The 16,266-nt window shown below is 40.6% G+C and overlaps 1 protein-coding gene across 5 annotated transcripts in view; it reads left to right on the top strand.

Annotated features, from left to right (window-relative positions):
- CCNYL1 (cyclin Y like 1) overlaps nucleotides 1-16,266 on the top strand; it is a 36,407-nt gene that overhangs the window by 16,149 nt on the left and 3,992 nt on the right. For 4 of the 5 annotated variants that reach the window (XM_029933959.1, XM_029933958.1, XM_029933957.1 and 1 more), the window contains exons 4-8: nucleotides 2,994-3,094; nucleotides 6,604-6,639; nucleotides 9,057-9,108; nucleotides 9,927-10,046; nucleotides 13,618-13,784. In XM_029933959.1, the coding sequence (XP_029789819.1) occupies nucleotides 2,994-3,094; nucleotides 6,604-6,639; nucleotides 9,057-9,108; nucleotides 9,927-10,046; nucleotides 13,618-13,784 (476 nt within the window). The remainder of the gene's footprint in view (nucleotides 1-2,993; nucleotides 3,095-6,603; nucleotides 6,640-9,056; nucleotides 9,109-9,926; nucleotides 10,047-13,617; nucleotides 13,785-16,266) is intronic. The other variant, XM_029933960.1, reaches the window with a different exon arrangement.

The following is a 16,266-nucleotide window of genomic DNA, read 5'->3' as shown; positions in this document are numbered from 1 at the left end:
AGTCTTTGCCATTGAACCTTAAGTCTATGAAATAACCTCTTCCTTTTGTTGTAAAGATTGTAAAAGTCTTCCTATTCTGTTAGTGCTGAATGAAGATAATCCTGCCTTTGTCTATTTTAGTGACCACTGAAATATTATCTGTGAACACTACATTGCCAGTACTGTTTTTTGCTCCCTGACTTTTTTAAGTATTTGCATTTTATAACCTTCTTTGTTAAGGCTGTAAGCCACCAACAGTAAACCTTTAACCATAAAAGACAATTGTCTTAAAATTTCAGCTAATTTTAAGCTAATAAATAATTACAGCTAATACATTCAGGCTTTGCTCAGAGACTTAATTCTGCCACCCTGTAGTTGAATACTGGATATTACTGAGTCCAGTAGGCCTGGACTGATGGAGAAGTGTTCAATGTTTCTTTGGTTAGACCTAGTACGTAGACTGTAAGTTCCTGATTCATTAACTCCCTCCCCTGCCCAATATGGCTATAAACCACACCTAATTAAAATTTTTTAATGTTTCACACTAATATTTTCAAAGACAAACCAATATACATTTGTAATAGAAAAAAAATTTTTAAACATGTATTTTTGAGAGTGTGAGTGGGCGAGGAGCAGAGAAAGAGGCAGACATAGAATCCAAACCAGGCTCCAGGCTCTGAGCTGTCAGTACAGAGCTCAGTGTGGAGCTCGAACCCACGAACCATGAGATTATGACCTGAGCCAAAGTCAGACACTTAACTGACTAAGCCACCCAAGCGCCTCAGAAAAAAATTTTTTAATGGAGGGAAGTGGGAGTGAATATAACCCAAAGGTCTACCAACTAGTCTATACTTTGGTGCATTTTCTTCCTATTCTTTTTATAGCTCCCCAGTGTAGGTTTGTGGTCAGAATTGACTTCTCTTACGATGTAATATACACCATATTATATCCTAGCAGTAGTGACCTAAAAACATAACTTTCTTCCATTTAGAAAACAATTTTTTTAATGTTTGTTTATTTTTGAGAGAGCATGAGCAGGGAAGGGACAGAGAGAGAGATAAATCTGAAGGAGGCTTCAGGCTCTGAGCTGTCAGCACAGAGTCCGCTGCAGGGCTGGAACTCACGGAGTGTGAGATCATGACCTGAGCTGAAGTCAGATGTATAATGGACTGAGCCACCCACGTGCCCCTAGAATAAAGTATTTAAATGAAATAATTTTCATTTTTCATGCTATATTTTTTGAGATTCTTTAAATTACGTGTTAGCTGAATAGCTTAAGAAACATAACAGAATTTTAGATACAGTTGAACATTTCTGGTTTGAAGGAGAAGATAGTGATACTTTGCAAAACTATAATGTCTGGAACTTTTTGTTAATAATTAAATGCCTTTGCAGTAAAACATCTGAAATAAGCAAAGTGATGTTTTATATACCATGTGGATATTTCTGATTATTGCTATTGGCAGTTTTTAAATGCTCGGTAATTTAAAATGTATCAACTAGATTTTTTCCCTGCCCCGTCTGTCATGTATTTGAGGGGGACACTGGTGGGAGAGTGTGAGAGCATGGCAAACCCTATTTTATATTAATAGGAGGAAGGAAGGCTCATCTGAATTAGTAAAAATCAGAAACAAAAACCCCAACAAAACCAAGCATTAAAATTGTTGGTATTCTGTGATATTAAATGCTACTATTTTGACTTCCCACAGTGACTGGGATTTGGTTATTGTCCTTACTTTAAGGAAGAGCTTTGTCCTACCAGAGTTTAGGCTATTTCAGTATTTGCTGCTGTATACACGATCTCTTCACAGATAAATGGATACTTCTAGAGTGTTTTAAAGACAATTTATTCTATAGAGGGTCTCCCAAAGCTCATTGTCACCTCTCCCAACGCCACTGCAGATAAATTCCGCAGGTAAATTTGTATCTGTAGTAAGACTTATTTTCCAATTGTAATTGATTTTAAGTAATTTGTCAGACACTTAGGGAACTCCTGATTTGTCCCAGATTCTATGCTCAGTAGCCAGAGGTGGGAGGAGAAAGAGTCTCCTCTCTTTGGAGAAGCTTATTACTTTCTTAGGAGGAGGAAACCCTGCAAGCAATTGATAACTTGTAACAGGTGGCAGATGAGATGTGAGAATGTACAGAGAAGGAGAAGTTTTGTAGTGTGGCTGCTGGCCAAGGTATCCTTGGAGGTAGATGGGATCAAGCTTGCTGGGACATGGAGGAAGAAGGCATTGTAGGCAAAGAGAACAGCATGAGTGAGGCGGGCATTTATAGAATAGGATAGAATTAATAAAAATTGTAAGTGAATGGAAAGTATTCTGAAGCTCTCGCTTGAGGAATGTGATAGCAGTCTTATTCAAACATGAAGTTAAAGTTAAGTTGTCATAAGCTGTTTTATCTGTTTTGGGATGTGAGAGAATCTTAAAGCAATACTCTCTTACCCTCCAAATAAGGAAACTGAGGCCCAGAGAGACCTATGGCCCCCTTGGCTTATTAGCAATAGAGCAGCCTGGTACAAACAGCCTCTGACTCCAGAACATTTGTTTCATCACACCGTCTCCTGCACCAACACATTTGTTGTTGGCTTTCATTTACCGCAATAAAATGTTCTTGCGTCAGTATTCTATAAGGCATTACATTTTATTGTAGTAAATGAATAGTAGAAATGTAAGTCTCAGGGGCTTTTCATTGCTTAAGAAAAAAACCACTGAAATCTTATTCTAGACTCTACGTTATTATAAAAGGAATTTATAATTGGCACTTGTCAGGTTTGGTAATAGGTAATGTATCCAGGGCAGTTGTCTGTAACCCATTCCTTAGCCCTCATGTGGGAAGTTGGAGTGTCCTTGGGTCTCCCAGGGAGCCACACACGCCAGCACACTCAAGCAATTCATGAAGTATAAGACAAAACGCAATGCTTTATCGTTTGACATTTTAACCGAGGAAACAACACACTTTTATAGGTTTAACTTACTGTGACATTTTCTTCTATTTCCCTTCCCCTTCAGGTATCTCCAGGGCAGCTTACTAAAAAGTATAGCTCATGCTCAACAATATTTCTAGATGACAGCACAGTCAGCCAGCCTAATCTTAGAGCCACAATAAAATGGTGAGTACAACTAGGTTGCCAAGGGCTGAGTGTCAGACCCCCTTATGCTACAACAGCATCCGAGCCATCCTTGGTCATTTCAGTCACTTGATTGTCCTTTTCAGTGATCAGGTTAAGAAGCTGATGTCACTTTTTGTATTGCTTTCAAGGACCCTAAGTATAAATACTCAAAAATAGAGTACATGGTGGAAGGGAAAGCCAGTTAGCAAATAAGAAATTCCAGAAAAAGTACATCTCTTATTTGATACATTTCTGTTGCTAAGACATTGTTGAGTGTAGATAAGGAAGGGAGAGGTGTGTTTTTATTGGGTATTTCTAGGAAACAGCATTTCTTTATGAGTTATAAGCCTAAAACCGTGTGTATTACTTTGGAATCTACTCTCGAAAGAAGGAACAGTTTGTCCCCTACTGGCACCACAGTGTATCTGCATTTAAATTTAATTGGATTTCAGATTTTCCCTATGATGCATCCCCTCCCACTATTTCTGTATGCAAATTAACTTCTCATTCCTGTCTCTCCAAGAGGGTGAAGATAAATATTGAACCAATCTTTTTTTTTTTAATTTTTTAAAATGTTTTTTATTTATTTTTGAGAGACAGTGCAAGCAGGGGGGGAGGGTCAGAGAGGGAGACACAGAATCCGAAGCAGGCTCCAGGCTCTGAGCTAGCTGTCAGCACAGAGCCCAATGCAGGGGCCTGAACCCATGAACCATGAGATCATGACCTGAGCTGAAGCCGGACGCTTAACCGACTGAGCCACCCAGGCACCCCTATATCAACCCAATCTGAAGGAACAAATTCTCCAGCTTAATGGATGATATTTGCTCAACTGAAAATTTTAACTTAATAGATATACTTAATTTTAATTTTATATGTCTGTATAAATATAGAAACATATCTCCAGGCCACTATATCAGTCCATGTATAAGAAAATTACAGCAGAGAACAGAGATGGTTTTGGAAACTTAGCTGGTCAGGTTTATAGTTTAGCAAACATGAATAGCATTGTGATCATGAAAAGTATTCCTTAATTTCTGAGAGCACTTTATAATCCACAATTAGAGTTGCACTTTTGGAACACCCTAAAGATGAACCTTTCAAGTTTATTTAAGAGAGGAAAAAATAAAACAGGATGCAGCGCTTCCTGACCTCTGAGATTGGCCAAGGGACATTTATTAATGTCTCTTTGAGACAAGAATGTGGATTTTCCAGAACACAGTATGGAAACACCATTTCAAAATATTAATATTCTCATCTGTAATTTTATTTTTCATTCTTAAAAATAGCTTTCTTAATTTTTTTCCTAACAGACCAAACTTTTTCAGCTACTTAAATTATCAGTAACTTCCACCTCAATGAAAAACCGCAGGTTCACAATCATAATAATCTAGCTTTCCTCTCTCCCTCATAAATAACAGTAGTTGAGACCAAATTGTGTTTCAGAAAAAACAGAGCCCCAAAAGTCTAAAATCCTGAGCTTTGGCACCTAACAAGTAATCACTGAATGTTTTTATTCAGCCAAGACACTAAATCCATGTGTAAAAGAACACTTTACTTTGGCTACCATCCCCAGATTTTGATCAAAAGATTCTGATGTTTTAGTATATAATTCAAAAGTTGTTTTAAAGATTAACCTTGCTCAAACAAGTAGGTTTCATGCTTGTTTCTCCCAACTTGGTCTAATTTGTGGAAGTAAACGAAGTTTAATTTGCTCTAAGTTTTAAAAAATACTAATTCAGTGCATTCATTATTGGTGAAATAAAGGCTACTGAGAAAATTAATAGGGCAAATTGGCTTTTAGGAATGATTTTGAAAAATGTTTACATTGAGGTAGTACATTGTTCTCAGTGGGGAGGGGGGCTATTAGAATCACAACTTTTTTCAAGATCTGTGTTTCCAAAGACATGCATTTCCCCCTCCCCCACTGCACTCTCACAAGCCTTTTGATCGGCTGAGGAAGGAGAGGATGCATAATTATATGGACAAAAGCATCCTGGATGAATCATTCATTCCCAGATTTTGTTGCACATTGCAATCGCCTGGGGACCTTTAAAAACCCTTCTGATGCCCAGGTCCTCCCCAGTATCAGTTAAATCGGAACATCTTGAGGTGGAAGCCAGGCAGTTTTTAAAGCTCCTCGGGGGGCTCCCAGTGAGCAGCAAGCTCTGGGAACCCCTGCCTGGTTAGAGTGTAGGAGAATGAGAACTGCCTCGACCATCTGTGGGGCTTTGGGCAAGTCAGTTTTAAGCCTTGGTTCCTTATCTATAAAATGGGTTGTTTAATTAAATGCTACCTAGTGTAGTGGTACTTTTCATCTTAGAACTTTGAATTCTGTGATCTTAAAATCAAATTGAAGTTGAAACTGTTGGAAGCACTATAGAAGTATCCATCTTTGATGCTAAAAATGTTACAGGCCTTTTTACAAGTGCTCATGTTCTACAGACCCAGTTAAAATTCAGATCTGCCTTCCCTCAATTGTTTTGAGCTTCATTTGAGATACTTTGAGGGCAAAGGGAAGCATATAACTTAACCGAGAGAACCCTTTGTTGCCTAATACAAAACATCTGTGAGTACGCTAGGACCATAGTGATTTAGAGAGTGTCTGGGGGACTTCTGTCTATCTGTTCATTAATATTTTTATTCAAACTAATTTGGAAATACCTGTTATTAAATATTATACTGTGTGGTATGATGCTGCATTGTTAATACCGCTTATTTCGGGATAGCTAGACCTGTCATCAATTCTGTGGGTACTTCTATTTGCCATAAAATTTTCTAGTTATGCAAAAGTTATTTTAAATGATTTTATCTGGTAGAGAACACTTTAATTTACTCTTAGGGAAATAATGGAAAATGAGTGGGTTAGTGGATGGATAGTGAACTAAAATCAATTGAAATTCAGGGTCTAACCTTTATTTAAAAGAATACAAAAATTACCATATGGCTTAAGTTTAAGCATGTGTACAAAACTTGTACAGGAGGAAGGATTCTCTGGGTAGAAGGACACATGAGAGGAAAATATGTAATAAATGTATAATTTGTGATTATCAACCCAAACTTGTCTTCTTTTTTTTTTTAATGTTTTATTTATTTTTGATACAGAGAGAGACAGAGCATAAGATGGGGAGGGGCAGAGAGAGAAGGAGACACAGAACAGGAAGCAGGCTCCAGGCTCTGAGCTATCAGCACAGAGCCTGACGCGGGGCTCGAACACACGAACGTGAGATCTGACCTGAGCGAAGTCAGAGGCTTAACTGACTGAGCCACCCAGGCGCCCCCCCAAACTTGTCTTCTAACAGCATATTACCTAGCAGTTTGGTCCTCCTAGTTTCGCCAAAGCCAGTGAACTAAAACAAGGGGGAAAGTGCCCATACAAACTGTTCTGAACTAAAGGATTTCAGGGCCATAGGCCCCTGGGAAGATCCTCTCTCCCAACCCCTTTTTAAAAAATGTCTTCATGCCTAACATGATAAAAATCAATCGTTAAAATTTTCTTTTTCCCTCCACAGCGTGACCTTAGCAATATATTACCACATAAAGAACAGGTGAGCTCTTTTAAAATCTGTCTTATTATTCCAGCTAATTTGCAAGATCTCATGTTTAGGGTTAGGTAACAGCTATAGATATCATTAGAGGAAGATTATAGAGTACTTTCATGACAGTATTGAAGACCCAGAGGGTATTTGTTCCCGGGGGTTATATTGATATTTACTGTATTAGAAATTAAATTTGAGAATTTAAAAATTAAATCTACTCTTTGTTAAAACATGGAATTTTGAGCTAGGTAATTCTTTGGGGGGACTGTCCTGTACCTTATAGGATGTTTAGCAGCATCCCTGACCTCAGCTCACTAGGTCCCTCCCTCTACATTGTGTCTCCACACTTGGCTAAATGTCCCCTGGGAAACAAAATCCTCCCTGGTTGGGAAGCCCAGTGTTAACATAAATCATATTTTTAATTAAAAAGTAGCTGTTTTCCAAAACAAAAGAGTGAAAAGTATGTCATTGATTTACGGTTTTGCAAATCTCTTTAATATCTGGCTTAATAGAAGACAGCCATTGTCATACCCAGTGTCTTCAGTGATTTGTTTTCAAGAGACAGTATGAAGAAGACCTGGCCTCGTTCAGATATGTAGTTGGGAAAAGTGTGCATTTAAAGCCTTCAGATCATTGTGGAGGCTACAGGATACTATACCAAAAGTCCACACGTGCTAGTTTCTTAAATTATAACAGAATTTTAAATCATATTCGTGAACTTGTACTTTGTTAATACCCATTGATCTGTCTTGCACACTGAGTGGATCTTTTACCTGTATGTGATTTTATAATATTATGCATTGGTCAGTTGGAAAGTTGTAGTTCACCCTTCTTTATACAGTATCAAAAACTCACTTTTGTTAGTATCACCACCAGTCTTACCAGAAAAGTCTTTTAGGTAATGAGAAGCTGTCAAGCTCATGGTAACTAAAGCTCACATTGAGAGGTACAAGTTTCTCAAAATCCTGATTTTTGTAGCTAGGTAGCCTGAATTTTATCACTGGCAATAAATACTTTAGTTATTTCCTTGAAGCTTCCGACCCACTTTGTTCATTTATTACAAAAAAGCTTTAATTTTATTTTAAAGTAAACTCTATGCCCAACATGGGCTTGAACTCATGACCCTATGATCAAGAGTCACATGCTCTACCAACTGAGTTAGCCGGGTGCCCCTCATCTTGCTCATTTTTAAGTGAATGACTATCAGTTGTACTTTCAAATAAAGATGGTTCCCTATGAAAAAAGTAGCTTGTTGAGCTCACAACTAAGTCTCAAGTGCTTTTCCTTAACTATCTTTCAGCATGTGGAAGTGTTTCATATATACTTTCTGCTTAATCAAAATATTAGAAGGGTCAAGGCTTAATAACAGTGTTAAACATTTCTGCTTTACAACAGATGTTCTTAAATAAAGCAGATTTTTTTTTTCAACTGCAAATGGCAGTGAAGACTAGAATGACTAGGTACAGTTAGGTACCATACCTGCCTTGATTCATGCTCAGAACCCAGCAGTTTTACTCCCTTTTAATTTTTATGCAATCACTGCAGATATCAAAAGTGTATGAGCAAGTAATAATGTCTTTAATATTTCTCTCAGTTCTAACCTCCTGGGTCTCTGAAAAGGGCAACCCTAGAGGTGTGCAGACCATACTTGGAGAACCACTGTTTAAATGAGCACAAGGTACTAGTGTGGTGGACTTTTAGACAAAAAGACTTTTTAAATTTTTTTTTAATGTTTTTATTTATGTTTGGGAGGGAGACAGTGTGAGCAGGGAAGGGTCAGAGAGAGAGAGGGAGACACAGAATCCGAAGACAGGCTCCAGGCTCTGAGCTAGCTGTCAGCACAGAGCCCAACGCGGGGCTCGAATCCACGAACCATGAGACCATGACCTGAGCCGAAGTTTGATGCTTAACCGACTGAGCCATCCGGGCGCTCCCAAAAAGACTTTTAAAATTAAGAGAAAGATTACATATTTAACTCAAACTATTAAGAGAGACAAGAGGAAATACATGATAAGAATATGTACTATAGAGAACCACAGAGAGAAAAAAAAACCAGGGAAAAAGCATGAATTTCATATTCACATTTATTAAAATTTTAAAGACCTTATTGTCCACTACTACTGCTTTATGGAATGTTCTTGGTGTTCCAGTGTGGGGTTAGAGAAGTGAAAATATCTTGGATTTAATAGCATTGCTGGCTAGGAAAAGTCGGTGTTTTGTCTTTGTAGGGAAGATTTTACAGAACTTGATGGGTGAGTAAAAAGAAGTCAGGAAACCCTCTTAAGACCAGAATACAGAATAATTTCTAAAACTGTTGCTTTGTTGAAGGTTAAGCTTCTTCCACTCCCCTCTTTACCCTCAGCAGATATATTACTAAGATATTAATTCCTGAATTAACTTTTTAAATGCATATGCTTATTTTATAGAGATGCAAATAGATCCTTGGATATTTTTGATGAGAGGTCACATCCACTCACAGTAAGTGTCAGTTTTATTGAAGTTGTATTTTTGTCTCATTCAGTTATGTCATGCTGATTTGATTTGAAATTAATTGCTAGAAGGAAATTACTCCCTCCAGCTTGAAGTCAAAATCATCTTTAGTCTTCTTCCCTACCCCATGCTGTGTCATCCTTTTACAAAAGGAATGTTGTAGAAGGAATATGCAAGAGTAGGAACGGAGTTGCAGCTTTGTCTGATTAGTGGCCTAAAGTGAGTAAACACACTCAAGTATCAGAAAATAGATCTTTTTAAAAGATAATTTTCAGTAACATCAAACTATATATAAGTATTTATAAATAAACCTAACAAGTATGATCTCTGTGGAAAATTAGAAGACTTTAAATTTTAAATCATTTTAAATAACAGTTTTAAAGTCACTTCCTCAGGTGCTCTACAGGCCCAGGTGGCTGGTGACTGCTACACAGGTCACACTGAGAGCCTTGTGGTTACGGGGAACGGAGGACGGTTTTTCAGAGTTGACTGCAGAGGAGTAGGACGACTCTTGAGCTGAGAAATAGTTTGCATTTGGATAGATTTCTGTGGGGGGAGGGTAGAAAGGAGCACATGTACAGATTTTCTGAGGTCTTGCCTGTATTTTTCTTTAATGAATGGTGGTGAGTACTGAATCACTCTAGTATTTGAAGACCCCATCATTTATATTTAAAAGACTAAAAGACACGTCACCCAACGAAAATTACTCTGAGGGGCATGTGGGCACAAGTAAAGACTGCTATATTATGGGCACTTAGGTATTTTTCTTTGACGGATACTTACACTGCATTTTTCTCTTCTTTCAGCGAGAAAAAGTTCCAGAGGAGTACTTTAAGCATGATCCTGAACACAAATTTATTTACAGATTTGTTCGTACTCTTTTCAGTGCTGCACAGCTAACAGCTGAATGTGCAATAGTAACTTTGGTAAGGTATTTCTTCTTTTCTAAAGTATCTTTAGAAAGTTCTGTCATATGCACAGGGTATGGTCCTAGTGTTCACATAAAAGTAGGTTCCTGAAACGATCGTCAGAAGTTTATTAGGAGAAGTCTGTTGAAAGTCAAATACACACATCTGAGCATAATATAATTTGAGTTTAGGAATAATCATTATTCTTTAAAATGTTGCCATTGCTTTTCTCATCATAGAATAATTGCTGTTAAAGGCAGCAGGAGAGATTTCTGGTCTCTCCCTCCATACCTCAGGACGCAGACGCACACACAGTGCACACATGTTCACACACAGAAGGTGTGCTGGGGGTGTGGAGTAGGATAGGGGCAGTCACGGAACCATCTAGTCCACAGGCAGACATTCATTCCCTATAGTCTCAGCCAAGTCCCAGATTATCCCCGGGTTCCCCAGACAGTTCTGATGTGTGTCTTGATTGAGAACTACTGCCTTCAGTTCTCCGCTCCTTGGATGATGGGTGTCAGTCCATCCCTGGTGTCCTCTTGTGCCGGCCTGTGGAGATGCCCAGGGCTGTGCGGCTAGAGCACTGGGAGAGGCTTGCTTGTCAGCCTGCGGAGCTACAGCTGTGGAAGGGGCTTGGTGCAGCCATGCAAATTCCTGTGGTAAGATTCTGCCATTCAAAAAATAAATCCTATTTAAGTGAGAGGTGGTTGGGTTTATTTTTACTCCTCTCTACAGCACACCTGGAGGGGAAGCTTACCTGCATGGTCCGTAGGCAGAGAATACTTAGGTCAGTGCCTGTACTCTTTTACTATGGAGCTAGAATTTAGGAGAGGAGGCTTGTGCTTTTGAATAGGACCCCTCATTGGGCACTCAATCAGACAGGCCTCTTCACTGAGCTACAAACCATTTGGAGTGCTTAGCCCATGCCGGAGCAGGGCAGGTGAAGGGCCGGGTGGTGCCGGAAGGAGAACGTCTGGACTGGAAGAGGGGGAATTCTCTGTAGATAGGTTAAGTGTGACATGACCGTGAGGTGGCAGAGTGATCTTGTCTAGTCATCATTTGAATAGATGAAATCGAGCATAAATCTGACCTGTAGTGGTAGGAATTTTGAGTAGTAAAGAAAGGTACAGAATAAAAAGTAGATAGAAGCTAATCCTTCCAGACTAACAGGGACAGGTCCTCAGTGGAGCAGCTAAAGTGGGAGGAGGGCCAGGAGAGAATAATAAGAGATACCAAGATGAGAGGTTCCATCTTGGGGGATGGTCCAAATGCCAGCTGCGGCCAGGCAGTTGCCCATCCCATACCCACTGCATACTAATATGCAGAGGAGAAAGCAGGTTGAATAAAGTTCTTGCCTTTTATATAGCTTATATTCTAGTGAGGAAGAGAGAAGTTGTTTGATTTTTCAGATGAGTGTTAACCTAATTATTTCTGGCAGTGGTAAATACCAAAAGAAAGCAGGGTACAGTGACTGGAGGGGCTTACTATATTAGACAGAATGATCAGGAACAGCCTCTTTAAAGAGGCAACACTTGGACCATGACCTAACTAAACCGAGGAAGATGATGAGCAAGATGCTGAGATTGGAGCACATTTGTGTGTTCAAGGAAGAGCAAGTGGCCGCCGGCCGGAGTGAGGAGTGAGGGACAGAGCACGCAGGATGAGGTCACAGAAGGGCAGTGCCATGTCTCACTGGGCCTTACAGTGTGCAGGCCGTGAGAAGGTGAATTACTGTCTGTTTGGTGGGAGGCCTCTGACAGATGTCACCCACAGGTATGAAGTGCTCTTAATTTAAGAGGCTGTCCTGGCTGCTCTGGGGAGAGTGGACTGTAGTGGGAGTCAGCGTGGAGGCAGACCAGTCAGGAGGCAGGGACAGTGACACAGCTGAGGAGTGACAAATAGAATAGAAATCAAATTACCAGTGAAGGTGGAGATAACAAAAATTGCCAGTGTATTGGAGCAGGATCAACTTCATGGAGGTTTTGGCCCCAGCGAGTAGGTGAATGGCAGTAGTACCCTTTTAGGTTATGGCGCAAGGCTTAGGGACCAGGGGCTTGGGGTGAAGAGCTCTGGTTTGAATGTGTGAAAGCACCAGTGACCTCCTGAGTGCTAGGGGCAGGGGGGCAGATGCCCAGGGTTCAGGCGGCCATGGGAGATGAGAAGCCAGCATGGGGCATTTTCCCATGAGCAAAACCAGAGGAAGCTTTGTGGCAGAGGTGGTGGGAATAGGGGTGAAGGGGTTAGGATGGGGGCAATGTAAATACATTCACATTGGGGGAACTCTCTGGCAGAGAGGGAAAAATTCTTCAAAAAGAGGTAATTGTGGGATGGGACCACTTCAGTGAGAAGAAACCCCCCCCTTTCCACTGACACTGGAGAGTCGGGGACATGAATGAAGTTGGGCAGGTTCCAGGTTTGCCCAGAAAGGCCATGGGAAGCCAAGAGATTACCAGTGTCATAGACATGCCTCGAATTATTCCCATAAAGTGGAGAGTTGAACCTTGTGAGCAAGTTTGGAGGCCGGGAGCAGAATTTCACTTAGAACATGTAATGTTCAAGAACCGTTTGTTTTTGAAAACACAGTTGAGTTTGGACAATATTGCAAATCTAAGCTGGCAATCTGACAACTTTGAGACAGTAAACATAACTCTGAAGTTGGACGTTTCATTTTGTCAGATGGCACCCTTCTGCAGAGCACCCTTTGAAGTAACGAATCCTAGCTTAGCTCTGGAATCTCCACTCAGCTGCTAACTCCACCCAGGTCATTGCAGACTCGGCATTTGGCACACAGTAAAAGAAATCATGAAATCCTCTCACAGGCAGGTTTAGAGAAGCCCCAGGGATCTAGAACCTGGCTACTGTGGGCCCTTTAAAACCAACAGAATTGAGTACACTCTAGGTTGTGTAAGACAGAATGAATTATCATGAAGGGATAATGGAGATGTGAACATGAGGGGCCAGGAGGACTGTCCTCTGTATGCTCATATGTTCTTGTAGAAGACGGATCACTTGACAGTTGTCAAGACCGGTGCAGGTGCACCTGTCTACTTCCTGGCCTGCTGCGCCACGCAGCAGCCACTGGGAGGCTCTCTTGACCACCAGTTTTTATCCTCAGGCTTGTGCCACAAAGACTACTTATTGTGAAAAGGGGAAGGCAAAAGTGTGCTCAGGATTACCAGGGTTTGACATATTTAAGTATTCTGCAGAATCACCGTGTAACCACCAGCCAGCTACGGTACGCTGCACATGGTAGGCCATCAGGTTTCTTGAATAGCTTAAATCTATAATCAGTTGTACCGAATCTTTTCCCTTTATGAATGGGAAAGTTAATAACCCAATGCCTGTCTTCAGGATGCCCTTTGCTGAGACATCTAGTTGCTCCTGTGACCAAAATCGGGCTGGAAATTTGCATGGGCAGAGCAGGCAACAAGTATATGACCTCTGGCTTTGGCTGGCGGAGCAAAGTCTTTGTAGAACCTAAGAATAAAAGGCATGTCAAAAACAGATGAAATCTGTCATTCCTAACAGTTCTTATCACAGCACTTAAACTGAACTAAAATGAAAGACCAGTGCTCTACTTTTGCAGGTTTACTTAGAAAGGCTTTTAACTTATGCTGAGATCGACATTTGTCCCACTAACTGGAAAAGAATTGTTTTGGGAGCCATTCTTCTTGCCTCCAAGGTTTGGGACGATCAGGCTGTATGGAATGTGGACTACTGCCAGATCCTCAAGGACATTACAGTTGAGGACATGTGAGTTTGTAAGGTTTTGGTGAACTTTCTAACCATTTTTCAGTGTCTCCTTTGCTCCGGTAAAGTTTACATTTTAAAAATATTTTTAAAGGTTACATTGTGCAGAGAACTGAAATAGGCATTAAAATTACATACTTCACTATCTGGCTATGGTATAACAATTCCTTTTTCCCCATCAGTAATTGGTAGGTCTTGATGTGTCACTGTTATAATAATCTGCTTGGTAAATTGAAGTGTATTTTTCTGGTGGTTTTTGGCACACATTTTAGGGGCTTCCTATCAACACAGTACTATACATATCTTCTTAAAGCTGTCTACCAGTTCCAGTCCATTTTTAAGGGACGTATGTCTGGCCTTTGAGAAAAATCTTTGGGCGCTGTTAAGGTCTTAGGGCCTCCAGACGAATAGAGAGGTTACACCTCAACCTGAGTCCATTTTTGCTGGTCTTTCCTTTTCCTCAGAAGTTCTCTTACCGAAGCCATGGTACAGAGGTAGCCACAGGCGTGAAGGTTTCAGCTCCCTGTGCTTCTGCCTCCTCCACTCCTAGGTGTATTGCTCCTATTTAAAACTAGGTCTGAGGAGTCAGGGAGCTCCTATTTCTCCGGCAGTCCCAACAAGCGTCCCTGGGACATCACCTACTGCCCATCCCATTTAAGAGCGGACTCCTGGGCACTCAGCAACCCCAGTAGCACTTCGTGGGGCCTTTGAGTAATCCCAAGGGTGCTCCTTGCAGATGGCATGCTGACATGGGAGTGAAATGCCAAACTTAACATCGGTTCTCAATTTGGCCACCCTGGCTTTTGCGAAGGGCCCTGAGGATGGTAGGCAGGACGAGTCAGAGAGGGATTTTAAGTAGACTCTCAAAGTGCCCACCTGAGAGTGGCAATGTAGAAGACCATGTCTTGGTTATACGGAACAGCATAGGAAGATTAAGATCTTGGCAGGCAGTGGCAAGCTTGTTTGTGTTACCTTTGCCCGTTCTAGATAAGATTGTCATTCAGAATTACCAAAGTGCATATTGACAACTAAAGTGAGGATACTTCTGACTAGGAGAAGGGACCGGTCATTGTCAGTAAGCAGTCACAATGGCTTTTGAGAACAGTGTGAACTGAGTGGACATGGAGATACTGCTTGTGGCCTTGGTAGCAAATGGTGAAATGAATTCAAAATGAATAAAAGTAGTTTTGGAAGTTGCAGAAGCTAAAGTGTCACTGTCCTCAGTCTTCAAGCTCTGGTCCCTTAAAGGAAGAAAAACGTGTAATCCTGAGCACTAGTCCTGCCAGGCAGCACCTGAGAACCCGCGCTGAAGCTGGCTGGGCCTCAGATTCTAGTGAAAACATCAGAACCTGCTGGGAAGTGTGGGAGCGCGTGAGAGCGAGTTCCGGGGCAGTGGCGGCAGTGTCTGGTGCAGGAGGCTGGTTGTAAACAAGCTTTTTCAGAGAAGACCAGGAGCCGTGTTTATAATAGGCTGTTTTGTTTGAGATCTTTGGAAGTTGGAAAGTATTACAACCAAGTGTTTAATACACATTTGTTTTGCCCCCCTGCTGTTGACTTCAATGTGTAATGGTCTCATTTTGAGTCTAAATTGAAAAATTGGTGTCTTATCCACTTTTTCTTCAAACTTTCCAACATCTATGCTTTAGAATATACTCCCCTTCAAAAGAGTAAGTTAAACTGAGCAGCTGCTCTTCAGAAAATTTGCTGTGCCTGTAAATGGTGTGCTATTCAGCCAGCTAGCTATTTAAAAAACAAAAAACCCAGAAGATGCATATTCTATAGGCATAATGCTTTTCTTCAGTGATTAAACCTTTATTAATAGACGTGTTAATCCTATGAAGTACTGTATTTCTACACAATTAAAATGTATTAGTGGAGAAAATATAAAAGGGATAGGGAAGTGCATTTATTCCTGTAGTGAATTAAGTCCTGATTAGCTCATTATCAAAACATTATCTGATTTACATTTCTATAGACTTGCAGCCATATGAACAGGAAATTAAATTTGGAAGTAGGTTCAGTTGGGTTTAAAATTCAACAAATGAGAACCTCATCTCTGCTCATATTCTGAATGTTCTCCATATAGGAGAACATCAGGCATTTGTTGATCTGTCCAGTGGATTAAATATTAAAACTGAGAAACCAAACAGGTTATAAAATGAGCCTCTTACATTCATTCAGGTATTTATCACTTTTATGTATTTCTCTAAAAGGATTCCTGTGAATGTGGTATTTTTAGTTTATTAAATATTTGGCAAGGGAGCTAAATGGTCACGGGTAGCAAAGGACTCTGCTCCCAATACTTTCCTTTCCTGTTTTATTGAACTTGCCCTCTGCGGGCGTGTTCACGTTCTGTTCTGACAAGGGTGGTGACACATCTTGGGGTTGCACTCCCAACATGAGAACTGCTGTTGGAGTCAGTGCTCTAGCAGAGGCCCTGTCATAAAGAGGTTGTCTAGCCATTGAGTCTCTTTGATCGTTCTGC

The sequence above is a fragment of the Suricata suricatta genome, chromosome 3 (assembly GCF_006229205.1).
Source record: "Suricata suricatta isolate VVHF042 chromosome 3, meerkat_22Aug2017_6uvM2_HiC, whole genome shotgun sequence".
Classification (NCBI taxonomy): Eukaryota; Metazoa; Chordata; class Mammalia; order Carnivora; family Herpestidae; genus Suricata; species Suricata suricatta.
This window is presented reverse-complemented; position numbering and strand designations above follow the sequence as displayed.